This window comes from Mastomys coucha, unplaced genomic scaffold, assembly GCF_008632895.1.
Source record: "Mastomys coucha isolate ucsf_1 unplaced genomic scaffold, UCSF_Mcou_1 pScaffold20, whole genome shotgun sequence".
NCBI classification, from domain to species: Eukaryota; Metazoa; Chordata; class Mammalia; order Rodentia; family Muridae; genus Mastomys; species Mastomys coucha.
In genome coordinates this window covers 117,390,529-117,405,730 of record NW_022196903.1, presented here as the reverse complement: position 1 = coordinate 117,405,730, position 15,202 = coordinate 117,390,529, and the positions used below count along the sequence as shown (strand labels likewise).

At 47.2% G+C, this 15,202-nt stretch overlaps 1 protein-coding gene across 7 annotated transcripts in view; it reads left to right on the top strand.

Annotated features, from left to right (window-relative positions):
• Positions 1-1,168: 1,168 nt before the first annotated feature.
• Pex5 (peroxisomal biogenesis factor 5) overlaps positions 1,169-15,202 on the top strand; it is an 18,904-nt gene continuing 4,870 nt past the window's right edge. Inside the window, exons 1-11 of one of the 7 annotated variants that reach the window (XM_031383336.1) lie at positions 1,169-1,351; positions 1,465-2,093; positions 2,589-2,752; positions 3,026-3,061; positions 3,356-3,488; positions 3,669-3,800; positions 12,558-12,663; positions 13,070-13,160; positions 13,746-13,856; positions 14,086-14,181; positions 14,541-14,660. In XM_031383336.1, coding sequence (XP_031239196.1) covers positions 2,606-2,752; positions 3,026-3,061; positions 3,356-3,488; positions 3,669-3,800; positions 12,558-12,663; positions 13,070-13,160; positions 13,746-13,856; positions 14,086-14,181; positions 14,541-14,660 — 972 coding nt within the window. In that variant the 5' untranslated portion in view covers positions 1,169-1,351; positions 1,465-2,093; positions 2,589-2,605. Of the gene's footprint in view, positions 2,094-2,125; positions 2,378-2,588; positions 2,753-3,025; positions 3,062-3,355; positions 3,489-3,668; positions 3,801-12,557; positions 12,664-13,069; positions 13,161-13,745; positions 13,857-14,085; positions 14,182-14,540; positions 14,661-15,202 lie in introns of those variants that run through there. The other 6 variants (XM_031383333.1, XM_031383335.1, XM_031383339.1 and 3 more) reach the window with 6 other exon arrangements.

Sequence of the window (15,202 nt, the reverse complement as noted above, 5' to 3'; positions counted from 1 at the left end):
ATGACATCTCCAAGTCTGGGAGGCAGGACTGTATAGGTGTCTGGAATTATGCTTGCATTGTTTAAATTTGTGTGCAGCTGGGCGGTGGCGGTGCATGCCTTTGATCTCAGCACTTGGGAGGCAGAGGCAGGTGGATTTCTGAGTTCGAGGCCAGCCTGGTCTACAAAGTAAGATCCAGGACAGCCAGGGCTACACAGAGAAACCCTGTCTCAAAAAACAAAAACAAATAAATTTGTGTGCAGTATGTGGTTCATGTGTGTGGCATGTATGTGTGTACACGCACAGGTACACAACTCTCAGGGGAAATAATTTTTCTGCTACTTTGTGGGCCGAAGGGATTAAATTCAGGCCTTTAGGCCTGTGTACAAACGCCTCTACAGCTGAGCCATGTCGCCAACTGTCTGCATTGATTCTGGTTTCCTAGATATCTGATTTTTGTGCAAGTCTTATTTGTAAAAGGAGGTTAGTAATATCTTTCTCATAGGAGTATTATGAAGATTATGATGATTAAAAGTGCTAATGCTCACCAAGTGCTTAATGCAACACCTGGGGCTTAACATGCATTTCATAAGCATCGGTTATTATCACAATTATTCTCCCAAGATCTTGGCATAGTAAATCTCTGCTGATCAGTTACTTACCTCCTATCAGAGTAGGAGGTTATGTGTGTGATGGGCTTTTGAGTGCTTCTGGGAGATGATCTCTCATTTCCCCATGTCCAGAAATTCAAACCATCATATGCTTTCCTTAAAAACACTGCTTTCTCCAGAGATTCTCCTGTTTAAAGTATTCATCTTCCAAGATGGCATCCTTTCCTCCTTGGTGTAGTTCAGTTTATTCGTTGCTAGATTTTTTTTCTTTACAATGGCAGCCTGGAAACAGTGGACAGGGCTGGAATTTGTGGTCAAGGAGAATGGGTGTGTGTGTTAGGGCCTCTGAAAGATACGAGTATTAAAGATAATATTCTGCCTTGTTCAACCATTGCAGTTATAAAGGGCAATTTCTATTTTCCCAGGGGTGAATTTACACAGCCTGTGTTCCCGGAGGAAGGCTACCTTTGAAATCGTCAGGGTAGCAAGAATCAAGCCTGCCCCAGTGCGCCACCTACAGACTGCTTCTTCTCTTGCATCTCCGGCTGGGACGGACCGTCATGCCTTTCTAGAACCAGTTTCCTCCTAGCCCACCTACCAGCCCTCTGAACCCCTCCCCTTCCCAGGACGTCAAGGAGTCCGTTGGTCTTGGACCTAGGTGAGATATCAAGGTTTTCCAGTGACCTTGAGGTTTGGCACCGGAGCCATTTCTCTGGCAGATGGTGGAGCCTGAGGCTTAGGTTCATATTCCCCGGTCAAAGGTATTCTTTGCCACGTTTTCCCAACTTGGAGCTGCAGGGAATCAGGCCATCATGACCTTGACCAGTAGGAAAGAGAGAGGAGTGACTCACTGCACTCTCCCCATCCATTACAGGATTGAGGTCTCAAAATGCGTTGGACCCTATTTTAGTCACCAGAATTTGTCATCATCCGGAGCTATTCATTACGCAGAGATGGTAGAGGCAGGCCCCTGTCTCCTTGGAGCCTGTGACGCTGTCCTGAAGGAGCGTGTTGGAAGGGGGTCAGGCCTAGGAGGCCGAAGCAGGTCATAGATTTGACCTCCGAAATCTCTCGGGCTCAGTTTGGGCGATTTAGAGGAGGAGGAGACCAGGGAAAGAGAGCTGAACCGTGGATCCTGCAACCTTGGCTTTCCTCCAAAGACAAAGAAGCCTCTTCTAGCTCCATCCCTCTGCGTTTTCCACTAAATAAACCCTGGCGTTCGAGGGACTAATGGAGGGCTCCCCAAAGCAACTGTCCAGAACTTCCCCTTTAAGGCTCTCGGCTCCGCCCATCACGCTGCGCAGGCTTGAGGCCCCGCCCCTTCGCCCGTTTCCGTTGAGCTGGACCGCCTCGTCGCCGTCCCGGCCCCTTTAAGGCTGAGTCCCGCCCCCTTGCTCCCGCCCCCTCCCTTCCCCCAGCCCACCCTGGGTTCTTCGGCCGGTCGGACGGTGCGGCCCGCGGCGGTGAGCCTTGGAGCCTTGGGGGGGCGCGGGGTCGGGAGCCGTAAGTCCCCGCCGCTGCGGTGGCCTCGTGGGACGGGGTCGAGGCTGGGGCGACCGGGCTGGAGGGCGCGGGGCGCTGGGCGGGGACGGGCGCGGCGGGGAAGCGGGGCTCAGGTGACACGCGCCGGGATCGGGACCCGCAGCGCCAGCCTGACGGGGGTGTGGGTCCCGCTGTCCCTCGTCCGGTTGGAGTCGGGGGTCTCGTCGTGCTTCTGATGGCGTGACCCGTGCTCCCCAGGGGTCCAGGCCCACTCGTAGAGCGGCTGTTGGCGGGTGGTGTCGGAGGTGCAATCCTGACGGCTGGAGGGGAAGCCCGAGCCGAGAGCCGCGGCTGGGAGTGGGAAGGCAGGAGGACCGCAGCTCCGGGGGTGGCCCCGCGGGCCTGGCCCTCGTGGAGCAGCGGTCGTGGGCTCACCTGCTCTACATAGGGCCCGAGGCGTGCTTCGGGGGAAAAAGTCTGGCTCCGGGACCCCAGTTCTAATCTTCTGTCCATCAGGGAGCTGGTTGGTCACCATGGCAATGCGGGAGCTGGTGGAGGGCGAATGTGGGGGTGCCAACCCGCTCATGAAGCTGGCCACCCACTTCACCCAGGACAAGGCCCTTCGGCAGGAGGGACTGAGGCCTGGCCCCTGGCCTCCAGGAGCCTCCGCGGCGGAGACGGTGAGTGTTCTAGAACAGGAGAGCCCATTTCTTCAGGCCTGACAGCTGCTGTCTCTGTTGTTCAAGTAATAGCAGTCACCATTCGCTAACACTGGAGTGAGCATTGTGTGTCTTTGCCCAGACGGGGACTACTGCTTTAGAGACAAAGAATCCGAAGCTTTGTTCCTGAAGGCTCTTGACTTGCCTCAGGTCACCTGAGCAGTAGAGTTAGGGCTGGGTTGTAGCCTGAGGCCTTCCTCACTACCTACATTCCCTCTTTCCTTCCTGGTTTAGGTTTCCAAGCCTTTGGGAGTAGGCTCTGAAGATGAGGTAAATAGAACAAGTTTCTTTAATGTCTTTTTTTTTGGGGGGGGGGAACATTCTTTTTTTTTTTTAACCTTTAAACAGTCCAGTCTTTGAACTCCCTTTACCAAATGAGATTGTGTGCCAATGTTTTCATCTCCTTTTGTAGGGTATCTTTCTGGATTCCAAACTTACGGATAGAATTTTCTTTTTCCCTTTATTTATCTCCAGTTTTCGTTTCTCTGTCGGACATCAGTGGGCCCTGCCCCTGGCTGAGGCCCTCTGATCCTAATCGTTCATCTGACCATCTCTCTGTAATAGTTGGTGGCAGAATTCCTGCAGGACCAGAATGCAACTCTTGTATCCCGAGCCCCTCAGACCTTCAAGATGGACGACCTCCTGGCGGAGATGCAGGAGATTGAGCAGTCAAACTTTCGCCAGGCTCCTCAGAGAGGTGGGTTCAGGGCCTGGTGAGAAGAGGCCAGAGGGCTTCCATCCTTTGGTTTTTCTGGCCATGGGTGTTGGGGGGAGGGGACGACTGAGGAGACAAAGGCGGTGTCCTCCAGGAGTAAGCTTGAAGGAATGGTAGGAACCTGTTTTCTTTTTTTCTTAGTCTTCTCTTGTCTCTTTTAAGCCCCTGGTGTGGCAGACTTGGCCTTGTCTGAGAATTGGGCCCAGGAGTTTCTTGCAGCTGGAGACGCTGTGGATGTAGCTCAGGATTATAATGAGACCGACTGGTCCCAAGAATTCATCTCGGAAGTTACAGGTGAGGCTTGTGGGGAAATCTGTTGTAGTTGTTAGGGAACATTTAATGTTCGGTGTCTTGGGGTGTAAGGTCATTTTGGCTGCTAACGACTTTTCTGGTTTCTTTTCTTTTTTTGTTTTTGTTTTTGTTTTTGTTTTGTTTTTTTTGGTGTTTTGGTTTTTTGAGACAGGGTTTCTCTGTGTATCCCTGGCTGTCCTGGAACTCACTCTGTAGACCAGGCTGGCCTGGAACTCAGAAATCTGCCTGCCTCTGCCCCCACAAGTGCTGGGATCAAAGGCATGCGCCCGCACTGCCCCTCTTCTTTTCTAGTTTCTTGATTCATTTCTGTAGGATGTTATATGTGACTTCTTGTAGCAATTGTAGGTAATCAAAACATAATGAAGAGAAAAGTGTGTTTGGGTGGAGAAAAAAAAGAGAGGGGAGGGGGAGGGGAAGAGGGGGCAAAGAATGAGAGCTTAGATCTGCCTCGTTATCAATAAGTCTACTTAAGTAGACTGCTTAAGTCTAGTGGAGAGGAGCTAGACATTGGAAGGATAGCCCAGGAAGAGAGAAGTATTCATCACAGCATTTGGACTCTGGCATTAGCCATCTTGAGTAGAATTGGGGTCTGGGAAAATTGATTGTGGAGTTCAGAATCTTGAAGTCTGGCTAGGCCACCTGTGTATGTGTGGGCTTGTCATTTGTAAATTGAGCAAACTGGATAAAAAATGGAAGATTTATGTCTGCACTAAAAGTATACATGCTTTTTGAGTTTTTAGACAGGGTTTCTGTAGTCCAGGCTGTCCTCTAAATCCTGATGTAACTGAGATCTTTCTGCCTGAGCCTCCTGAGTGCTGGGACTATAGGTATGCCTGGCCATGTGTGCATGTGTGTATTTGATAATTATTACTATATACGCAGCATTTACATTATATAGGGTATTGTAAGTCATCAGAGCTGTCAAGGCAATGGGAGGGGGTTTGTGGGTTCAGTCTTCAGAACTGAACGGTACGAGTTTTAGGAACTTCCTTCCGGATGTTAAGGAACGACTAAATGGTCTGGAGAGTACAGATCATCTGTGAAGATAAAAACACTATCAGCTTCTCTGTACTTAACTGTGTTAAGTGCATTGAATGTGGTCTTTATTTATCTTTGTGACATTCCAAGTTCTAGCTGTTGTTTTTTTTTTTTTTTTTTGGACCATTTTATAGATAAGAATACTGAGTTTATGCTGGGCAGTGGTGGCACACGCCTTTAATCCCAGCCCTTGCAGAGGCAGGCGGATTTCTGAGTTTGAGGACAGCCTGGTCTACAGAGTGAGTTTTAGGTCAGCCAGGGCTACACAGAGAAACCCTGTCTCAAAAAAACAAAAAGAAAAAAAAATACTGAGTTTATGACTTGCCTAAGATAAAGCAGCATTGTGAGTGACTTAGTTTTTTTTTTTTTTTAAAGATTTATTTTATTTATGAGTATACTGTAGCTGTCTTCAGACACACCAGAAGAGGGCATCAGATCCCACTATAGGTGGTTGTGAGCCACCATGTGGTTACTGTGATTTGAACTCAGGTCCTCTTGAAGAGTAGTAGTCAGTGCTCTTAACCACTGAGCCATCTCTACAGCCTGTTTCTTTTTTTTTTTTTTTTCTTAAGTAGAATATCTTTTATTTTTCTTAGGCATTTTTATACATGTTAACAGTAAATCTCACAGCACCCTACTCCAGCATCTGGTTCCTTCATTCTTTCTACTCCCTCTTCTGAGACGTTCCCTTGGCATGGGGGGTTGAGATAGACGCTGCATTTAGTGCTGAGTGCTCAACGGCCACTTATCCCAGCACTCCTCAGCACCCTGACCAGGTGCCTTACCTGCTGACCACTGCAGAGAAGCTTCCCTGGCTAGGGTGGAGGGCAGTGCTGATCTATAGACGAGCACAATGTATGGTTTGACAGCGGATTATCTAGGTTTCTCCCTAGGTGTCTGGGATCTGACTCGTGGACCAAGCTGCCCTGCAGGCCCATGCTTTATGTTCTTTGTTGGCCACACGCTTCAGAGTCTCAGCCCAGCATGTGTCTTTGGGCCATCCTTTGGTACTGCTTCCCTGTGGATTGATTTTTCTTCCCTGAGCCTATCTGATTAGGGCAAGAGGGAGGGGCCGAGTCAGCCTTCCTCCTCCTGAATGCTCGCTCACAGAGGGAAGCATTGTCTGCCCTTTCCCACGGTAAGAAATCCAGCTATGAGAAGAGACACAAGTGGAGAAAGTTACAAAAGTTCTAGGCGAAGCCAGGCAGTGGTGGCTCACACCTTTAATCCCAGCACTCAGGAGGCAGAGGGAGGCGGATTTCTGAGTTCGAGGCCAGCCTGGTCTACAGAGTGAGTTCCAGGACGGCCAGGGTTACTCAGAGAAACCCTGTCTCGAAAAAACAAACAAAACAAAATTTTAGGCGAGGCTTTCACAGAATTCTGACTAGCTAAGTTTTGAGATAATGGACTTAGTTGGTTTTTCCTCTCAGCACTTTTTTTTTTTTTTTAAAGATTTATTATTGTATGTAAGTACACTGTAGCTGTCCTTCGGAAGAGAAGAGCAGTCTGTGCTCTTAACTGTTGAACCCTCTCTCCAGCCCCCTCTCTTTTTTAAAAAAAAATATTTGTTTATTATATGTAAGTACACTGTAGCTGTCTTGAGACACACAAGAAGAGGATGTCAAATCTCATTACGGGTGGTTGTGAGCCACTATGTGGTTGTTGGGATTTGAACTCAGGACCTTTGGAAGAGCAGTCAGAGCCATCTCTCCAGCCCCTCCTCTCAGCATTTCTTATTCTCCTGAAGGAGGAACTCCTAGTGTAAGCCGTTACAGGTGATTGCACACAGGTGCCCTTTCCTAAGTAAGGGTGGGGGGGCAGTGGTCTAGGGTTTGCCATTGGTATTAAGCGCTTCCTGCTAGGCTGCGCTTTGTTCAAGGTTGTAGGCCCTCTACAGAGTGATGGTAGGAGACATGATCTCCAAAACTCATGCCCGTTTGTACCCAGGTGCTTTCTAACCTCTCAGTCCTCCCAGTGGAATCATGCCCAGATCTGAGCTATCCAAAGGCCCTCTGTGGACAGAACCTTTGAGGGTTCCACACAAACCTTAAGTGATACATCTTAGTACAGAGAGACTTCTTTGGAGTGGGTGGGCTTTAGTCATTTTCCAGAATTTAAAGCTAATAGACAAAAACCCAAGTCATTTATGCAGCTAAGCACAATGTGAGAGCCAGATTTTATTATAATTGATTGTTTCCTGCTGGTTAAATATTCTCTAACTCACAAATGAATAAATGCAGCCTTAGAAAAACATGCTGGACCTGCCTCACCTGTCTGGTTGTCTTTGGAGAACACATTCTTTTGCAACTGTGCCTGTGTCACAGAGGCCTGGACGTGGGTGCCTGGGGCTGAGTTGTGTGAAACTGGGCTCTGTAAAGTTGTTCTGTTGTAGTAGGCCTTTAGTAGTGAATGAAAGAATGCATTGAGATTTGGGAAAAAGAGCTAAAGAAATAGATTTTCCAGGAATTTGTGTTTTTATTTTATGTGTATTGATCTTAACCTGTTTGTGTGTCTGTGTGTCGTGTGTGCATTTGCAGAAGAAAAGGGTCTCAAGCCTGAGCCCACTGTTAGCTGCCTGAGCCTGATGTTAGCTGCCTGAGCCTGGTGTTAGCTGCCTGAGCCTGGTGTTAGCTGCCAGTGGGGTCTTGGATTGAACCCCGGGCACCTACACGAGCCCTTAAATAAGCCAGTGCCCCTAACCACTGAACCATCTCTGCAGCCCCAGAATTCATGCTTTAGAAATGGCTTTCTCTTAGTGTTTGTGGCTGACATGTCAGTGATGTAAGTTAACTGTTTTTTAATGGATAAGTAGATTTGACACAAAATATACTTTTTAAGGTCTTTTAATTAATTAATTAGTTAATTAAGTTTTGGTGTTTGTGAGATCTCACTGTGGCCCTGGTGTACCTCCAACTCTCTTTGTATGCAAGCCTGGCTTGAATTTGTGGCTGTTTCTGCTGAAAGTTGGGATTACTAGAATGAATCCTTATGATTGTTTTTTTTTTTGGGAGGGGGGAGGTCTTACTATGTAGCCTGGGCTGGCTTTGAACTCACAGTCCTGTCTCTGTATCCCAAAAGGAGCCCTGAAGCTCATCTTTTTATTTTAGTTGTTTTTTTTTTGTTTGTTCGTTTTTTGTTTTTTGATTTTTTTTTTTTTTTCAAGACAGGGTTTCTCTGTGTAGCCCTGGCTGTCCTGGAACTCACTCTGTACACCAGGCTGGTCTTGAATTCAGAAATCTGCCTGCCTCTGCTTCCCAAGTGCTGGGATTAAAGGTGTGCACCTCCACCACCCTGCTTAGTTAGTTGTTTTTTAATATGGAAAAATTTACAGTTTTACTGTGAAGTGTGAAAAAAATAAATAAAAAGGAAACATACAGGAAAGCTCTTTGTTACTGTCTCTCAGATTCTCCCTGTGGTGATAAGGAGATTCGCTTTGGCACAGTCTGCAGAGCTCATTATTTTTTTCCAGTTTTACATGCCATTATCTGTGTGTGAAGAGTTTTATGCATCTGCATTTGATGTGTGGAAAGCACCATCCCAAGAACTAGTCCATCACTATACTAGACCCATCCCCCCTTTTTGGTCTATCGTACTTCTGATAGAATCATCTCTCATGTTTTCTGGCCAGTCTGCATCTTGTGTTTACTCAGGAGATAAAACTCAGCCCTCAGGTGGCCTGGATTTAGACAGACTCAGTTGACAAGAGAGAGAATGTGTGTCTGTGTGAGAGAGAGAGTATGCGTGTGTCAGAGAAGGAGAGGGACAGGGAGGGGAGGGAGAAGGGGAGGAGAAGAGAGAGGATTTCTTAGAGTGGCTTGCTGGCTATGGTTCAGCTACTCAAACATTGAGTGTCTACCAACTGGAGAGCCAAGATCCAGGAGTTTAGTTCATGAGACTTGATGTCTCAGCTGGTCTTTAGTATATGACAGAATCCTGAAGAAGTAAGCTCTGATGCCTGTGGACTTGCCACTGAGATAGAGAGCAGACAAAGAGCACGCCTCTTCCTTCAATGTCTGGAATAGATAGACTGCTGGCCATAGCATATAGACTAACTGCTGGTCATAGCCATGGCTGCCAGCAGAAGGCAGGCCCAGATGAAAGGCGGACCTTCCTATTCCAAAAACCCAGATTAAAGTGGGCCTTCCCACATCAAACGATTTAATTAAGAAAAAAAAAATCTCTTAACGGTGTAGCCAGCTGCTTAGTTTTTAGTTAATTCCAAATATAGCCAAGTTGACAACTAGGAATTGCATCGCAGTATGTGAGGTTCATAGTAGCTCTGGAATACAAACTTGTAGTGTTAGGTGAGAAGTTGTAGGAAGCAGCAGCAGGTGGTTGGTGCTGGCTCTTCCATGAACACAGGATGAATACAGAGGGTACCAGTCTCCTCTGATGCCCTGGAAGGTTTGCCCTCTGCAGATGGCAATGGCAGCCACTCCCTTTTGTTGCTATGTCTTATTTTTGCAGAAACTCTATGAGCTGTCTGCTGTGGTCTGTTTTATAGGTAAAGAAGTGGAAAATTACAAGTTAAAATAACTACAAAATATACAGTGAATGATGGGTGGAGTTGGGGTTTGAATGTGATGACGCTAGGCTTACACTAGGCTCATTCTAGGCTCACGCTAGAACCTTCATTCCATCCCACAGAATTCTCACTGCTAAGGGTAGGGAGTTCTTAGTGTTCCATATTTCAACTTGTAGTAGATGTGCTCACACAGCACAGACACACAGTGTGAAGTGGTGTGCTGTACACATGAATGGGCTATCTAGGTCATTGGCTCTAACTCAGCTTGTTGTATGTGACCTAAGACAGTCCACCTTACCTCCTCTGGCCTTTATTGCTTTAGTTTCAGGCATGTCTAAATGGATCTGGTTTTCTGTAAGTATTTCTCAAAAAAATGTGTGACACCAAATGTTTACTGGGCTCTTTTATCAGTTCCCTTGTTGAGGCAGGTTCCCAGAGCCAGGAAGTGGAGTGTCTTGAGAGCCTGAGGCAGACTGTGCTCCATTGGTGTTGCTATTATTGTTTTGAGGTGCTTGGACTGAATTTATGCCCTTGTCATTGTGAGGAAGAAATTTAATACTGATGCTCATTCCTAGCCCTGAATTATAGCAATTTGAGGATGATGTTTCTCACCTGTGTGTCTTTACCCCCTGATGTGTGGCATGTATGTGGCATGGTGTATATTTGGTAATGATGTATATAAGGTAATGATATGTATATGGTAATGGTGTATATCCAGTAATGGTGCATGTGTGGTAATGGTGTGTGTGTGGTAATGGTGTATGTATAGTAATGGTGTGTGTGTGGTAATGGGGTGTGTGTGGTAATGGGGTGTGTGTATATATATATATATAAAACATATATATATGGTAATGGTGTGTAGGTATATATGGTAATGGCATATATGTGGTAAACTGAAGAAACTTTTTTCTAATTTTTTGTTGTTGTTGTTGTTGTTGTTGTTGTTTTTTTCCAAGACAGGTTTTCTCTGTGTAGCCCTGGCTGTCCTGGAACTCACTCTGTAGACTAGGCTGCCCTCGAACTCAGAAATCTGCCTGTCTCTGCCTCCCAAATGCTAGGATTAGAGGCATGTACCACCACTGCCCGGCATTCTAATTTTTTTTGTTGTTGATGAGAATATTCTATAGACATTGTTTGTGTCTTTGTGGCCTCAGGCTCATCATGCCAGAGTGAGAGTAAGTAGGAAGTAGAGGGGGAATAGGAAGGACAGATCTGGACTAAGGAGCCAGGAGATGGTACTGAAATCAATTTTGATATTAAACATTTGTTTTCCAATCTTCACATGTAAGCCACATGTGAAGGGATAAGGGGAGAAAAATGTTACTTACAGGACCTGGAGGGCAGAACCTGTAGTTGAGTGTCCCTGAAATTAAAACACAGGATTTGTAAACCCAAACAATTACCAACTATACTTTGTATTATGCTAACTATACATTACTTATTCATAATTAGGTGTGTGTGTTCTGAGACCCTTGGTTCTTGCTTTTTTTTCTTTTCAGGTTTGACATTATTTTCTCAGATTTTGAGATTGCTTCATTGAAATTATTCAGGTCCAGTCTTGGGTACAGTGGGGTGTGCGTTAGTAGTAAGGGGTAGCTGTGTCTTCTCAGTGGCAGTCAGACTTTCCACTTGGGGACTGGATGGTTGTGTGGACATCCGGGATGGAGCGATGGGGACACAGTAGAAGAGACCTGGGCCTGTGCCTTCTCAGCTACCTTGGCAACACCGATCTGCTCAGGGCCTGGTGGACAAAGTCCCAGCTGTTGAAAGACAGTTCAGTGCCCTTGCCTGGAGTTTGAGCCTGTGCCCTTTATCACTACATTTTGAAGATATGCTTAGAATTTGAAAAACATGACCCTTAAAATGAGTCAAAGTGATGAAGAGTCAGGAGCTGTGGCTCCTGCTCAGTAGCTTGGCACTTGGGAAGCTATGAAAGAAGAGCCTGAGTTCAAGGCCAGCTTGGGCTGTGTACTAAGACCCTGTCTTAGAAAAACGCAGATACCAACAACATAGTGTTGAAAGCCAGCATAGTGTTCATCTCTGCATGTAGGGCCTGAGGGCACCCATGAGGGTACCCGTGAGGAGGATGCTGGCCTCCCTGCCTTTGCCCAGGTGGGGATGTGAACTCTGTGCCCAGGTTTGGCACACAGTTTATACTTCATGTATAGTTCTTGGCTTCTTACTGAGGATTGTAGACTTAAGAAAAAAAGGATTTAGAAGAATGCAAGCTGGGAAGGGATACAGAAGAAAGGAGCGGGAAAGTAGGCAAGCAAAGGTTTGATGGCTCGTGCCTTTTATCCCAGCTAGAAGCAGAGGATCTCTTGTGAGTTTGAGGCCAGCCTGGCTTATATCATGAGTTCCAGGACAGCCAGGACTACGTATTGAGACATCTCAACACCCCCATCACAGGTTGGGAATTCCTATCAAGAGGGAATTCATGTGGTCAAAACTTGTTATGTGGATGTGTGGAAATGATGTGTTGAAGCCTCTTACTTTGTACAACAAATATACCCTAATAAAGATTAAAAATAAAACTAATTTTATGTGTATTTTTTCCCCCATGTGCGTCTGTGCACTACTTGTATGCTTGGTGCCTTTAAGGTCTGAAGAGGACATTGGGTCTCCTGGAACTAAAATTACAGTCAATTGAACCCTGGTCCTTTGGAAGCACAGCCAGTGCTCTTAACTACTAAGCTATCTCCCGACCCTACTCTCTTTTAAAGATAGGCTCTTTTTATTGCCTTCAACTTTCAAGCCTTCTGTTCCAGCCTTGGGAGTGCTAAGTTCTTCCCTGAGCCTCCTTGGTAGGTCTCCTGTTCTCAGCTCCCCACAGACTTCTGTTCCAGCCTTGGGAGTGCTAGTTCTTCCCTGAGCCTCCTTGGTAGGTCTCCTGTTCTCAGTTCTCCACAGACTTCTGTTCCAGCCTTGGGAGTGCTAAGTTCTTCCCTGAGCCTCCTTGGTAGGTCTCCTGTTCTCAGCTCTCCACAGACTTCTGTTCCAGCCTCTTTGGGAGTAGCTTAGTCACCAAAGAGGACATTGGGGATTTATTAGAACTCTGTTTCAAGGAGGGACTCTATAGTGTTCTGTTTGGTTTGGTTAGGTGGGTCAGTGGGTCTGTATTACTTTCTCTGATCTTACACTGAAGCTTTGATGAGTTCTACAACTGTTCTTTGCAGACCCGCTGTCTGTGTCCCCTGCCCGATGGGCTGAGGAGTATCTGGAGCAGTCTGAGGAGAAGCTGTGGTTGGGAGACCCGGAAGGAACCTCTACCACTGATGGATGGTGAGTCCACGGAAAGAGTACGGTTGTGGGCATTTCCCTGCCTCCGCCATCCGCATCATCACTAGCTTGCTGTTCGTCTTTGCTCTGCTTCATTTATTAACATTTCCACTATTGTTATTGGTATTTCACCTATGAGTAGTAATCTTCCCCATTCCACCAGAGATTCCCCCAGAGGGAGCCCTGTTTCCTTGAGATATTTTTCTTCCTCCTTGCAGAGCTATGTTTGGGGAAGGAAAAATAAAAAGACTGTTACAGAAATATCCTTCTTTAATGTAACTTGGAGCTCGTAGCTCCTCAAGGTAGTGGGGTACCATTATTGCCTCACCCTGTAGGAATTATGTTGGACAGGATTGGGGACGAGCATGGGGCAATAGGTGGGTGACTTGGTCTTTCTTCCTTGCCACAGGTATGACGAATATCGTCCTGAGGAAGATCTGCAGCGCACAGCCAGTGAATTTGTGTCCAAGGTGGATGATCCCAAGTTGGCTAACTCTGAGGTGAGTCACCTCCTGGTGCTGTACTCAGCAGCACTGGGACTGAGCACGGAAGCTCTTCTTCCCTCACGATACTGTGCTGTAAAGACTAAAGACGGGGATGTGATTCTAGAACTGTCTCCCTCTGGAGAGCGGAGACTGGATCCGGCTGCGTCTTCCCACTGTTTTCCCTATTTCTTTATCTGCTAACCCCTTGTCTTTTCTGTGCCTTCTCAACTCTGTAGAGGCAGAAATCCTCTTGTGTTTGATCTCTGCATTTTTGTTTCAGGGCCTTTAGCATTATCTTGATACAGGTGCTAGAGATGTTCACGGGGAGGGGAGTGCAGGGTCTCCTTGGGCATAGTTGAGATGTTCATGGGGAGGGGAGTGCAGGGTCTCCTTGGGTGTAGTTGAGATGTTCACAGGGAGGGGAGTGCAGGGTCTCCTTGGGCATAGTTGAGATGTTCACAGGGAGGGGAGTGCAGGGTCTCCTTGGGTGTAGTTGAGATGTTCACAGGGAGGGAGAGTGCAGGGTCTCCTTGGGCGTAGTTGAGAGTACACACCTGGAAGTCCTGTCCCAAGGTGCCTATGTGTGTCTCTGTGCCCCAGTTCCTGAAATTCGTGCGGCAGATTGGCGAGGGGCAGGTGTCCCTGGAGTCCGCTGCAGGGTCGGGCCGAGCTCAGGCAGAACAGTGGGCAGCAGAGTTTATACAGCAGCAGGTAGGATATTGCCATTCCCCAGCCCACTCCAGACTGCTGCCAGAGGCTGGCCGGATCAGTGTTCAGTGGGAAGGGACGTCATGGACAGTTTGCCTTGTAGCACTTAGACCCTGAGTGGGTGGGCAAGAGTCTGAAAGCAACTAGGTTGGTGGTGGTTAATGGGGTTTCTGTCAGTCTGTGTTAATGGGAAGGAAGGCAGTGGAGGTGGCACTTTCATCGTTTGTCACAGGGCACGTCAGAGGCCTGGGTTGATCAGTTCACAAGACCAGGAAACAAAATGGCTGCCCTTCAGGTGGAATTTGAACGAGCCAAGTCAGCTATAGAGGTGAGAGGAGCTGGCACAGGTGGGGTGCTTCAGGACCATGTCCTGCCATGGGGAGTATGGCTTTATTCGCGTCCAAGGTGATGGGCATTGCTGCGCAGTGTGCTGGGTCATCCATCAAAATTGTATAGGTGTGGGATGGATGCTTTGAGAACAGTGCAAACTCCTGGGCATTCTTCCAGATTCCTGCATCACAGTCTGGGGTAGAAGCAAAAGCTTCTCTGATGATTTCTGAACACACTGAAGTTTGCAGCTCATTGTTGTAACGTTTATATCTCTGTAGAGTGAGGGTGGGGTGGGGTGGGGTGGGGTGGGGTGGCGAGGAAGCGGCTCCTTTCTTACCTGCTTTCCCTTCCTTACAGTCCGATGTTGATTTCTGGGACAAGTTGCAGGCAGAGTTGGAGGAGATGGCAAAACGGGATGCTGAGGCGCACCCTTGGCTTTCTGACTATGACGACCTCACATCCGCTTCTTATGACAAGGTAGGAAGCTCTGGAGAATTTAAAGTTTCCACTGAAATAGTACTGTTTCTGAGCCTCTTAAAATGAGAAGAAGTCTGGTTGATACTGCTGTCCAGTAACTGGTGTACAGCATTCTTGAGATTAAAAACTTAGTAAGAATACTTTTGTCAAATTGCACAGTGACATAATGCCCATGAGGGAGGCTTACACATGATGCGCTAAGAGCAGATGAGTCCCTCCTCATTGGAGGTTGCACTGGGGCAGCTTGTCTGTTGCTGACTTCTGCTGGACAGTAGTAGCTGGTGGATCATCCTTTGTCCTCACTGTGTCATATATCTTTTTTTGTTTTTAGCTCATGAGTTCAAACTCCTCACTTAATCCTGGGGTCAAACCAGTGCTGGCATGTGCTAAGAAGGACTGACTGTCTTGCTGAGTTGCACCCCAACTCTCATACGTTTTGATCATGAGAGGGATGGAAAAGAATTGCTTGGTTTTCCTGGGCAGTGGTGGCACACGCCTTTAATCCCAGCACTTGGGAAGCAGAGGCAGGCAGATTTCTGAGT